The sequence below is a fragment of the Trachymyrmex septentrionalis genome, unplaced genomic scaffold (assembly GCF_001594115.1).
Source record: "Trachymyrmex septentrionalis isolate Tsep2-gDNA-1 unplaced genomic scaffold, Tsep1.0 scaffold9, whole genome shotgun sequence".
NCBI lineage: Eukaryota > Metazoa > Arthropoda > Insecta > Hymenoptera > Formicidae > Trachymyrmex > Trachymyrmex septentrionalis.
Window position 1 is genome coordinate 3875813 of NW_017306091.1, and position 14037 is coordinate 3889849.

General features: G+C 35.0%; 1 protein-coding gene across 2 annotated transcripts in view; it reads right to left on the reverse strand.

Annotated features, from left to right (window-relative positions):
* The window catches only part of LOC108755928, a 23172-nt gene that overhangs the window by 3208 nt on the left and 5927 nt on the right, over positions 1–14037 (reverse strand). For both annotated transcript variants that reach the window (XM_018499365.1, XM_018499366.1), the window contains exons 2-5: positions 2175–2244; positions 794–1507; positions 227–464; positions 49–139 (exon numbers count right to left, since the gene is read on the reverse strand). In XM_018499365.1, coding sequence (XP_018354867.1) covers positions 49–139; positions 227–464; positions 794–1507; positions 2175–2226 — 1095 coding nt within the window. In that variant the 5' untranslated portion in view covers positions 2227–2244. The remainder of the gene's footprint in view (positions 1–48; positions 140–226; positions 465–793; positions 1508–2174; positions 2245–14037) is intronic.

Genomic DNA, 14037 nt, shown 5'->3' on the forward strand with positions numbered 1-14037 from the left:
TTTAATAAATCCTAATACACATTAAATATTTATGAATGTAATACTAACGCGAATAGTAGAATCATCGATATAACCGGAGCTATCGGGATTGCTGCATTTATCACTGTTTAATGTCTGCGGAGGGTTCAAGTACTTGCGCCTGAAAAAAGGAATTAATGAACAAATGCTTTAGTGAACGCAGAACGCAGATGTAATTAATACACATTACGACTTCACGACACATTACCTGTATATAATGAATCCGAGACTACCCATTGTGCTGAGCAGGGCCACAGTCGCTAAACAGCTACCTGTAATAGCAGCTATACCCGCAGCGGATGTCGTCGAACCTTGCTCAGTGCTTTCACTGTTATTACCAGTGTCGTTATAATCGGAAGGCTGATTGTCTTCTTGCACTTGATCCCTCTGGAAGTGCTGCGTGATGAAAGTGTTCCTCGCTCTGCTCAGACGAGTGGACTCGCCAACTGCACATTTGTTTCATGCGATCATTATAAAGAGTTTAAAGTACTCAACTCTCTTTCTCTTATCGCTAAATCTAAACCAAGCTAATTCTGAAACTTTTTACATCTATTCTACTTCTATTGTTTACTAAAATGTTAAATTTAATCAAAGACCAAAATACAATTAGTAAGCGTATATGAAAAAGGAGGTCAATGTCGGCGTTGTGAAAACAATTTAATTAAAATATAATGCGATTCTCTTCTCTATCTTGCGCGAGATAACATTATGGTCATTAATTGTCGAGATCATTCTCATTTTTATTCACTGTAACACATTTCTCTCTGAAGTTTACCTCCAAGGATAGACGCCGCTGTAGCGAAATGCTGCGTCTGAGCCACCTCTTCGTCGATCTCAACCTCGTCCTCGGATTGATTAAACGTCCTGATTGCAGCACTACTAGCAGCTCCGGTCGAGGACAAGGACGTTACGATGGAAGACCTTGTCCTGTTTAACGTCAAGTCAACCTTCGACATTTCTTCTTGAAGAGGTAGCACGGTGAGATCTTCGACTTCCTCGAAGCTAACGTTCCTGGCGACGCTAGATTGATTTCTCTCCTCCTGATCGTACTTCGGTCTACCTGACGATTTGTTAGTTGTCAGGATCCACGTGATCTTGCTGTTCTCCTTCTTCGTCGAGTTCCTGGTTCTCTCGACGTTCTCCGCGACGAGCTGCGGAGGTATCGTCGTGCCAAGCGGCTCGACGTTAGAGATATTACTGCGAAAACTTAGCTCGACTGTCTCGTGAACGCTCGTTCCAGAAGCAGTACCTCCACGTTCTAATAGCAACGAGGCGACAGTAGTGACGGATTGCTGCCTGTCAGGCACTACGGCTGTATTCGTCTGTGGATAAAGACCAATAGCCTTAGCGATTCGAAAAGTCGGCCTGGTTGACTTCGACGTGCGATAAATGTCTTCGACCTCGATCGCCGAGGATGTCACCCTTGGAGACGATTGAGACTGGTTGACAGGATCCGATGTGGTTGACGGCAAAGGACTCCCAAAAATCACTGAAAAAGAAAATAGACGATTGAATAAAAATGAATTACACAATCATTAAATCGTGTAATGCCTCTTACGAGAGAGGAGAGAGAATTTCAACTGAGAATAACACCGTACACATAAAAAAAATTAAAATGTAAAAGCTTCGTGCAAACTGATTTTTCTTTAATTAGAATTTAATTAGCATCCTTATGTTTTTTTAATTTTGTATATTAAGTTCCTCTTTTTAAATTTATAATAAGTTTCTTAATAATTAAATTTACATTAAAAGTATTTAAACTACGATTATAATTGTGATTTAAGTACATATAATATAAATTACAATAACAAAAATTTTATCATACCTAATCGTAACAAAATATTAATAATTGAGACTATATTTCTCTAAATTACTTGAACGATAAATAAGCAAACTACCTAGTAAAAAAGATCGGTAACTTTTTATGATGTCATCTGGATGAAGTAATTAAAATAGAAGACTTTAAGAAGTTGCGCGAATCTTTTTATTGATCTTAACAGACTTAATGGAAGATAGTTAAAGGTAAAATAGTTAATAAAATAGAAGATAGTTAAAGACAATTAAGATGATTACTAATAAATTGGAAAAATCGTACTGTGTAAAGATGTTATTTAACAAAAAAACAAAAAAAAAAAACAATTGTAATGATGACTCACCAAGAAATTGCGCGGTAACCCAGAACCAGTGCATCCACCAATGTAGCGTCATCGCGTCATCTGGATGTATCTGCAAATACGAAGGCACTTACATGTACCAGTACGCCTATATGTACCAACAAACGTGAGGAATTGTGCAAACAATTCAAATGTACCAATTATCGTTCTATTTCTAATGATTTTCTAAACCTGAACAAACAAACAATCGACTTGGTCGCTTCTGAGAGAAGGTAATACTAAAAACCGGTGAGTAATCCTTGACCAATCGTGTTGCTTAATCGTGAAATCTGTGAGTCATTGAAGAATTTTAAAACCAAGACCTGCGGTTTCCAGCTGCCAAGTATACGACGAATGTCGAGATAACTGACAATGAGTAAAAGAAATTATAAAGTACCTTTAATAAGCGGTTATTCGTCGTACACGCGACTCTCGTTATGAGTTTAGAAATATAGATTCAGATTTTTTTACATTTTTTATGCAATTCGAATAGATGTTTGCCGCTCATCAAACTTTCGAAAAAAATAAAAAATTTCCAAGTCAGTTTAAAATGTCTGCTTGGGCTCGACTTCGTGGCTATATACCACTTGTCGAATTTTCGAGTGCGTACTGGCACGGTAATTTTCAACGCAAGATGCAAGATTGAAATTATGATGGACCAGTGCCGCTGGCCGACCGGTTGAACGCAGATGTTCATATGCAATCAAGTGCCCACAGCTACCTTTCGTTAAGAGAGCCTTCGTCTGGTCCGTTTGATAAATTCGAACGCATTTACGATTGCACGGAAAATGATAAATCGTGGTAAATGTAGCGTAAGACATATACAGGATGTCTCGAAAGTTTTTGCCAATCGCTTTTGTGCAGATAGAGAGGACTAAACCGAGTCGAAAAGTCTTCTACCAATTTGCAATTTTCGCAATAGTTAACAAGGTATTAATTAAAATTGCTAAATATTGCTAAAAATTGCTAAATATTGGTCTTGAATAATTTTTTACTCAAATACTATCAATTTTACAAACAAAAAAACTGCAACAGACAAAAATCTCTCATTTATTTTCTTCTCATAGAACTCTAAGAATTTTTTCGAAATTTTTTATCAACATTTTAGTAATGCATTTTCTTTTTACCAACATGAGAAAATACGGTATTAAAAAATTCTGAAAAAATTCTCAGAATTGTATGAGAAGAAAATAAATAATTTTCGTCTCTCGCAGCTTTTCTATAAAGTTGATAGTATTTGAATAAAAAATTATTCAATATTTAGCAATTTTTAGTAATTAATAGTCCGCCTTATCTGTACAAAAGCGATTGGCAAAAACTTTCACTCTGTATACAAATTTAAAATCAAAATCTCGATAAAAATATTATAGTCGATATTCATAATCAATTTTTATTTCAAGTCTTAAAATGCTAATATCTTGAGATGTCAATATAACTCTGTAATTAGTTTATAACATCTTAAGACGATCTTAAATATAAGAATAGACTATAAATACTGATCTATATAATATTTTATCCTAATGTATAAATCTAATAAATATATATAGAACAAATCTTTCGAGAATAAAGGAAAATTAATCATTATATTCAAAGGCTAGTATTATACAATTTTAATTTAAAAAATTTTTATAGATAATATTTAAAAATTTGTTTTTTTTTTTTTAAGAGAAATATTGCTGATAAGATATCTAGTACGTATTTAATCAATTTATTTATATAAAAAAATATTGCAGTAATTAAATTAATACAGTAAAGCATTCGTAATATGTTCACTTATGCACCAATTTACGAAGTTTCGTGCGCACAAAATGTAGTAGAAAGATGCGATCGTTAAACAGAAGAATATAGTGCGACGGTCATGCTCTGTTGATCGCAACTAGCTGCAACTTACGACGTGACACGAATAGGATATCTTTACTTAAAGATTGAACGACAATATTTTTCAATTTTATCACTAAAGGAAGAGTTTCACATGCGAAACTACGTATAAATTACAATTCAAAATAAAAATTTCATCGAAATATAAATTAAAATTTTATCTAAAGTAAATTGAAAATAACATTTCGATATCTACTTATATACCGATATAAATCTTTAAATTATTCAGTCATTCTTTAAATTAATAAATTAATATAAATATAGATTAAAATGTGAAATGTTAATTCCTTATAAATATTGTACACGTGACAAATAAAAATCATATAAGTAAATAGAGCTGCAACTAATTTTCACGTATAAGAATCTTGATGATAAAAATTTTTAAGCAGAATCTAAACATTATCCTGTCCTTCACAGGCTGTGCGAGCGGGCAGTCCTGTTTCCTCGGGCAAAGTAATTACGGAATCAAGGAGCACGGAGAGTGAGACATTCGTCCGTGTACAGTTAGTCATGCTCCCCCGGTTGTAACCGGTCACATCTTTGCATGGATACAGCTCGGTGATGAGTTAAAGTCTAGAAAAAAGAAGCACGAGGATCGCGGAGGATGTCGCGCGCGATTTTTCCACCGGTAATCCGGACTTAATAAAGATGCTGGAACAAAAGGTACGTCGCGAACGAGCCGCTCCTCTTTTCCGAGCGACAAAAGGTCCATCTCTTTGACAACTCCGCACCCTCCACGTCACGGTGTGACGTCATTCAGGGACCGGAAACGTGGCACCGTACATCATATGGGGCGGAAACGCATGCGGAAGAACGGGCAGGGACGCAGCTAGAAATTTTTCGATATTTCCCGAGGCACTCTTTAAACCTTCGGTATCATTCTTAGTGTGGCGCACCCAAAGTTTCTTTTATCTCGCTACACTATAACTTTTTAAATAATAATAAAGATACGTATATTTGTTTGTTACTGTTACATTTCTCAATGCAGTTACATTTACGATTATATCTACTGTTACATTTCTAATAGCGTTTTGTTTAAAAAAAAAATACAACATTTGTTTATAATATTTTCATATTTTCAATATTTTTATGTGACATTTTTCGCAATTATCCGTCGTGTCGTAATCTTTTTAAAAATACTTCATATATCCTTTCGAAAATACTTGTCGATATTTAACATTCGCTACGTATACGCTGTATGACTTGAATGTCCGCATTGGAATCGTTTTTAGCACACGGACGACATTTCTCACGCTTGTTCCCGCGAAATTGCGGCTTATTCTTCAAACGGTGATAATCGCGTATTATTACGCGGAGCTGCGACAACGTTTGTTACAAACCACTGATTTTCGTAAATAACGTCCGCTTTTGCCGCGATAAATGCTGGTTTATGAATATCATGCGAATTAACAACAGAGTCGATTAAATAGGATTACAGTTGCGTTATATTTCGTTTAAAGATCAGAAGGATAACAAATAAGTGCTCCTCTATGGTAGACGCTAACGCGTCGACGGTAATACGTACCGTACGAAACAATTAGTGCACTTCTCGAACACGATCCCGGTTGCGCTGCAAAGTATGAAATTGCGTCGAAGCGCAAGAAAAAAAAAACGCACTGCATTTCGCGCGTTGCGTAATTCCACTTCCGCGTGCTGAGAGCCACCTCGCCCCACTTCGTTTTCAGACCGGAAGGATGCGCAATGTGTGCTCAAGTAATAAACGCGCTAATAATCCTGTTAACTGTTGTTATCACCGCCGATAGATTGCGTGCGAACGTCCCTAACATTGAAAAAAAAAAAACATCGAAAATTGATGGAAGCCTTAAGCCTATTCTACAATGTGCTCTTTGTTTCCTGTTTCTTGTTTGTTACCTTTGGCTTTTTTCTCCTTTCCAACCGTTTTATCAACAATTGTATTTTTTTGCTACGTATTTCTTGTTTCTTTCGAAGTTCATTAACTTTTATCTCGGGCGATATAAAACAAAAAAAAAAAAAAAAGCCGGATAAGAAGCAAAAAGACGAGATGTAAAAAATAAATAAAAGGCAAGAAACGGGAAACAAGAAGCACATTGTAGAACAGGTTTTTACACTCTAAGCAAACAATTAAGAAAGCAAAAAGTATGATCGGAAGCAAAATTTTTAATAAAAATATGTAAACGCAATACAACTGAAATAGCACTACGAACTTTTGCTGTTTCGGTCCGATATTTTGGCGTACCAGTCTTTTTCCGGAGGAAGACTTAATAACAAAAAATTTAATAACAAACGGGGACTTCAGTATCGAAAAATAATTTTTAAAATACAAAACTAAAAGCACCGAACGAAAAGCAGCGAATCAAGGAAGCGTTTCTCTCCCTGTATATTCCATGTTTCGTTCCACTTAGTTTTCAGACCAAGGAGATAATTGATTTAATGAATTCGCTTCTATCGCGTGCTGCTTTACATAGTCTTCGTGAAAGGCTCGTAAAAAAAAATTGGCCGATTCGCGCAGGAACGTGGAATCGGAGTTCAACGACCGCCATATATGAAGTTCTCCGAACCAGGGACAACGAGTTTAATACGTAACTTAACAACTGTGATTCTTGTGAAATTTCTAATCTTTCTATTGCGTCGCTTTATCCAAGGCTGTGTACTTTTATCATATTCGCAGTTTTCTATTTCTGTATCCATAGATCCTTATCTCTTCTATTTCACGCGTCATACTGCAATGCAATTTATTATCAATGATATCATGCCATCAAACTACAGCACTCAAGTCACGTAGCCATGGCAATCAACGTGCTAAATGGCGACCTTCGCACCTTTTTGCCGCAATTTGCACAAACCTTGACTTTATAGTTTTCATAAAGTGGAAAATATAACGCTTTATATCCTTAATAATTAATCGAATTGCTTAAATGTAACGAGACTTGATGTATGAAGGTTTTGATATTTGGATTCATTATCATCGATTTGCAGATTGGACGACAAAACGTTTGGCGAGAAGTGGCGAGAAGTGCGCGACAAGATACAATCATTGAAGTGTAAAGTAGAAATGCGTATTCGTTTCTTAATCATACAGCATGATCTCCGGAAATACGGCGATAAAAACCAATGCGGCAACGCTGAGTGGAAACTCGTTTCTCCGCACTTGATTCACCTTTTTTCGAAAGTTAATCCGGATTGAATTTAATACTTGAATCGCAAAATTCAATATTAGTATTTTTCAGAAAAAAGCTGAAAAAATAAAATTGTTCCCTAAAGTTTTACGAAGAACTGATCTTACAATCAACATTTTTGTTAAAAACAAAAATGTAGAAACTTCATTGAAAATAAAATATTAAATAATAAAATAGCCTTGAACTTATTATATTACGCTATTAAACTGATCTATACTTTTTAAAATGTAATATTCAATAAAAATCAGAGATTCCTCTACGCAAGACATTCCTGCAAACTTTTGTTAACGCATAAAGTTGGATAAAAGTATTATTGTAACACTACACAGAAATAACAAATAAATATATTATTGTAATACTACAGCTATAAATGGACAATACTTTATAGATATAATACTACTAGACAGTATTATAATTGCTTCCTGCAATAATAGATCGGGAAAATATTCATCGGAGTGGAAAGAGGTGCATTTGAGTCATCGATGAATTAATGCTCGTGAAGAGACAAAGTGGGGCTAACGAGGACACTAAAGTAAATCGCGATTTACCGCTGAGCCTTCGTGATGTCGAATGCCCGAATGAACGGGAATTATCGAGCGCATTAGCGTAGTCCGCGAAGCTAATGACCATGAACCGATTAATCGGATGTTCGTCTTGGTTCTTCTGCCATTGTTAATGAAGCAATCTGCGCCATCAATCCACAAAAGAGTCAATTTCAGTACTTAACTAAATTCCTGTAATAAATTAATCGGTCATCACTTCAATTTTCTGACCAACTTGTACCAGCAGATTAAGCCGGATTTTCTCTCTCTCTCTCACTCTCTCTCTCTCTCTCTCTCTCCTCCCCTCTCTCTCTAAAATCGTTATTTCTCCAGAATTCACCATTGAAAATGCCATGTCCGAATCGTCTTTCGGTTTTTACGTTTATCGAACGTCATTTGCCTCATTTACTGCAACTGCGCTGCACAAGTTTTATCGCGACCATTTTCTGTTAGCGCAGCGATAAAGAACATTCGTACTACGTTACATGCGACACGTGGCATATCATTCAACGTTCGCAACATAATATATTTGCAAAATATAGAAAAAAAAATATATATATATAACACAAATATTAAAACCACAAGCTATATATCCGGCACATTGATCACGGATAATCGATTTTCTTTATAATTTTCGAATTTAATCTCTACATAAATACTACGAAAATGTGCAAATACACTAATTTTTTTTTCAAAAATTATGATTCTAAAATTAAATTTGAATTAATATTTCTTTGTAAACGCAATTTTTGCCAAAGAAATTTTAATGAAAATTCAATCAAGCCGAAAATAACCGGCACAATGCACAGCCAACCAGAAAGAATATGTTAAAGGGACGTCAGTCTTTCTAGGCAAATTTAAGCGGCAATAGCAACAGGAGCAGCCGCTGCTGAACAGTCGGATCACCTTCGATATTATATTCAGAGTATGAACTTTCACACACATTCTTCACGATAGTAATCTAATTTCCTACGGTGAAGTTTCACTATATTTCAAAATCGTGTGGTTGTAGAACTCGTATGTACACATACGATATCTTCCCAATTATTCTTATGTACAATAAAAAGTGTATTACACGTGAGAACCTCGGCCATTAAGTAGGCCAATTCACAATTTAAAGTCTTTTTAAAAGTTTAAAATTTGTAAAGCAAAAAGTAAAAACACAACGGTACGCTAACATATTTATAGGACGACAGTTTCGTCGTCTTCGATTTTTATGACGAGGAAATATTTAATCAACGAGACGCGGAAGAAAGTCAAACATTACTAGGAGTTCATTTGTTTTATCGATGTACAAATTTTCTGTAAACTACATTTCACAATGGCACTTACGAGAGAACTGATAAATACGATTAATCAAATTTGTCAAAAACTCACATAACCAGAAAATAAATGTTATTTTTTAATATCAGACATAAATAAAACATATCCATTATTCGTGGAATTTTTACAATACAAACTCATCTAGAAATACGGATTTATTTAATATGCAAATTATATTACGACACGCGCGACCTTTTTCTAAATAGAATAATCCTGCAATATTCGCATTTTCGCTTTGAAGCATCGTTGGAATAACATGATTTCATCTAGCTGATCAGATCTATTAAATGTAAATACACTACTCACTATACAGTTTTCGCAATTACGTTCACACGTGGACAATATACAGTGTAAATATAAGGTAACATCAAACCGTAACAAACTCTGTAATAACATCGCAAAGCCGTCAAATGATGATTTATTCAAAGAATTATTAAATAAAATTAGAATGCAATACTATGAATTTTTATCTAAACTTTTACTTGAACGATATATTATTTAATTACCTTATTTATGAAAAATTAAATAATATTCAGTTCCAGTAGTAATAATTCAAGAAAAAATTAATCATATCGCATTATAATTTTATTTTACAAAAATATGTAACGTAATTAAATAATGCATTATTTCTTTTCTACACAGAAAGAATGGTTTTGCTAATGTATTCAAAAATTAGATACAGATCTGAAAATAATATTGTTGAACCACAAAATAATTACAAAAGGAACTCAAGCATGATGAGTAAGTTGTGAAAAATGTTGACGTTCTAGCAATTAGATTAAACATACGCAATTTCTACATAATTATTTCGATAATAGTGAAAAAGAATTATTTTTACATCCATATTCAGCTAAATTTTTTTCTATAAAAAGCCGTTCTTTTCTTGTATTAATATTTCGCCAAAATTCTGTGAACAATGACCCCTCGATTCCACTATATATATCTACGCTACACATCACGAAACTTACTTGTTACTCGCCGAGGAATAATCAGCGTGACGATCGCGAGGTATTAAGATGGAGATTTTTTCGACGCAAGAGATTTTCAAACAATCTGACCTATTCTTCGTAATAGTTTCACCTGCTACGAAACGTATTCTTGTAGCCTATTGTTTTCCACATGTACGCTCGCCGTTGTAATGCTCCGGAAAGCGACATCGTTCCCTGAACAATCGGTGTCACTCTTTATATTATATACTCGTATATATACAACTTCTCCGCGCCAAATAAGTAAAAATAATTTTAGACCATTGACCACATCCTACCTCTCTACCGTTTCACCGGTAGACAATTTGACGTACATATTATTTTCTTAAGATATAGTGAAAAGTCGGAAAAGGTTTTTAAAAATTTCAAAGTGATTTTTTTTCCTGGGTACTTTCGAAAACTCTTTGCATCGAGATGATCGATCATATATTTTAGACATATTTAATTTATTGTGCACTTTTGAAATCTGTAATAATTATATTAATTATTGTAAATTTAATTTGTAGAAATAAAAAACAATAGAAGAAATAATTCGAAAAATTTGAATGTGAAACGGAAATATAGCATGCATTTGCACAGATGTTCGCATAAATGCTTTTACAAATCATCACTCGCTCGTGAAAGGAAGAAAGTAAAGATGAAATCTCTATCGACGATCGAAAGTTCGAATGAGTTCATTCGAATGGCAATTACACTTCGTATCGACCCCGCGAAAGTGGAATTCGAAAACGTAGAAATTGGCTATGCAGTATTCACGTCTTTATCGTAAACCCAAACATTAATTTATATTCGATTACGACAACCGAATTGAATCTATGATATCAGCGGGTTCAATAAATTACGATTCGTAATTATAACTGATTTATCATGCAAGTTGCTGTATCTGTTCATTTTAATCGATTGCTTCGGTTTATTGGTTCAAAACATTAGTTACGCTCGCTCTGTTTTAGAGATTATTATATCTATATTTAATTACATTAGAAAGAGAGGGGCGAGAGAGAGGGAGAGAGAGAGAGAAGAGAGAAAGAGAGAAAGCTTAAATTGATATTAAGTGTGGAAGAAGCTGATAAAGCATCACAATACATTCCATTTGACATGATATCGTATTGATTATCTCGCTCCGATATATATCTCCTTGTTAATATATTAACTTCAACATAATTGCATTTATAGTAAACAATCATGTAGTTTAAATAAGTATATCAGGAATAATCTTGATTGATAATAGTTGAGATAAAAATTTGAAGATATAGTCCAATTGAAAGAACACCGTAATTTCTATTTCAAATCTCGTCAAATATATTTGTTACTATATTAGATAGTATTATTCTGCAAAACAACGTGCTTTAATTGCCATTTGTCTTAGATTATCTACATAACATGAACAGATGGATATTTAACGGATACGATAACAATGATACGCAGCTATCTCTTGCCGCTTGAGAAGTATAAAAAGCGATGTCAACTTACTGGCGGGAATGGCTTTTATCATGGAAGCATTGTGTATATACAACATACTATGAAATAATAAGTCTTGTCCTTATGTATTGTACGGTGCATCGATCATTAATCGAAAAATATTAAAAATAAAAGAGATAATTTTAAATTTTAACGAAAAAAAAAGTGTAAAAGTGTTTTTCTTGTAAATATATTCGATACATCCATTACAATATTATTATAGCTATGTGCGGATATCTACATAAAAGACATCTTTGTTGAAAGAAGTAGCTCCTAACTGAGCAAAGAATAATGCATGAAACACTGAAACGCTACATCGATTCTGTATGAAGTTCACGTAAGAACATTTTATGGAACATATTCAATATAGCATATCGGCAGCGACGATATGACCCGTGTGTACAATTAAAGATCGCTATTACTAGTTATCATTACTTAACCGACGTTTAAGTGATATTGGCTGACGCATCGGGTTTGTTAACTCGTCGACACGACGGGCGCACAATTCCAAAGGAACGTTCCGTTAGACACGGGGAAATTATGGAATAAAAAAAAAAAAGGAAAAAACAACACAGGGCACGTAATCCGTCCGTACTACGTGCATCCGCGAATTTCTATCCCCTTTCACAGGGATAATAGTTATAACGCGTATACTATTTGCGAGAGCGAAAGCTCGTCTACAGCTACACCAGTCACGCATGCGTTGTTGCAAAACCGGCGAAAGTAAAGATTCACTTTCGTAACCGTTTATTGTAAGTCCGTCCCGCGTGTGCGATATAATTTAACAATATAATTATAATGAACGCGAAAAGAACGTGATCGATAAAATCGCACAGCAGTAGCAATCAGATTAGCAACACGCCCGCAACACGCTTAAACCACCGTCTTTGAAGTTAGCCGCTTACTCTGTTCCAATTCAGTCGTTGTATTATGATCGATTTACCGAGAACTTCCCGAAGTATAGGCCATTGACGAAAAGCTTTGCACGCTAATTTTCAACAATAGGTGACAATTGACATCGCGTAATATCACATAAATTGACGGCCCCAAACAAAAGTGTCAAAACGATTTCTGTAATACAATACTCGCGCGCAGTAATAAATATTTTATATCTAAAATAAGTAATAACAGTAAACGAATAATAATATCGATATAAAAAAATATATCCAAATTGTTAAAGCTCTTTTAAACAATTGTAACTCAATAATTTGTGTACACCGTATGATATTGTTAAGCTCGTTTGTCAATTTTTTTATTTATTCCGTTTCGGATTATAATCCATTTATTTCGTACTGCATACGAATTTCTTTTTCCGCGAAATAGAATAAAGCATTTCGGAGGATCTGGCTATGCGCGCAGTATTTTCCACATATTAAATTATTTTTTGGTCGAAAAAGGTGGTGGAACTTATTAATTTTTTTAAATCTACACGGAGAGAATGCAGATCGTTCGTTTTTCCACAGCATCGCACAAACGGTCAGGTACGAAGATTCTTTTAACAATAAGTGGCATGCCACTGTGAAGTCCCGCTGCGCCGCAATTAGCGCAGCTCTACACAACAGAGACACGTCGCGTTTCAAAGAAAAATTGCGGTTTTTCGCCCGCAGAGTAGCGTCATCACCATGAAAGTCGCGTCACTAAACATGAACGTTGATGTAACGAAAATTCCGAGCTGTCTTACTTCACATTCGAATTTCTATTTTCATACGGAAAGAATAGTTTCGCTGAAGTATCTATAAATTTAGCCGAGCATGAAGATCTAAAAATAATTCTATTGGACCATCAAAATAATTATGTAAGACGCTCAAGCCTGATGATCAACACTGCAGAAGTGTTGACGTTCTAATAACCCAGCTTAAGCAAACTACATTTATTACTACAATTACTTTGTGATGATACAACAAAATGTACTTCAGATCTAATCTTCAATACTTCTGCAAAGCCGTGCTTCCCATTTGATAAATTAATTACCTAAACACTAATTGCATAACTACTCGTATATAATTGTTCACATATTCTTGTGCACGCCTACGCGAGAAACTGTTCATTACTTGTCGTTATTACTTTACGTTATTGGAACGAAGATTCGAGGAAAAATATCTTGCGGAAGGTGTGCTACAGCGAGAGTTACGCAGAATTTCGCACGCCAACGCGCGTGCAGGTAATATGTGAACCAACTTTACATCGACTTGGTCGTAATGCTCGAACTACCCATTTAATAGGATTACTAGTTGCGTCTCTTGTAGGTCACGCGGCACGAAGCTCGCGATAGATATCTTTTAATCAGCAGGACGACCTACTCTAGCAAACGTGCGTGTACATACGCACATCCACCCACTTTCATCAACGACGAAATCATCAGCGATGCATCTCCCGTGTCCTAATGTACAACGGCATACAATAGCGAATTTACGCTGCTTAAGTAAAGCCTTCTCACGCGCGCTCGCGCATTATTTCGAAACGATAGGCGAGTAAAGGTACTATTGAGAAAGAGAATGGCTGGCTTGTTTCCTCGACGGGC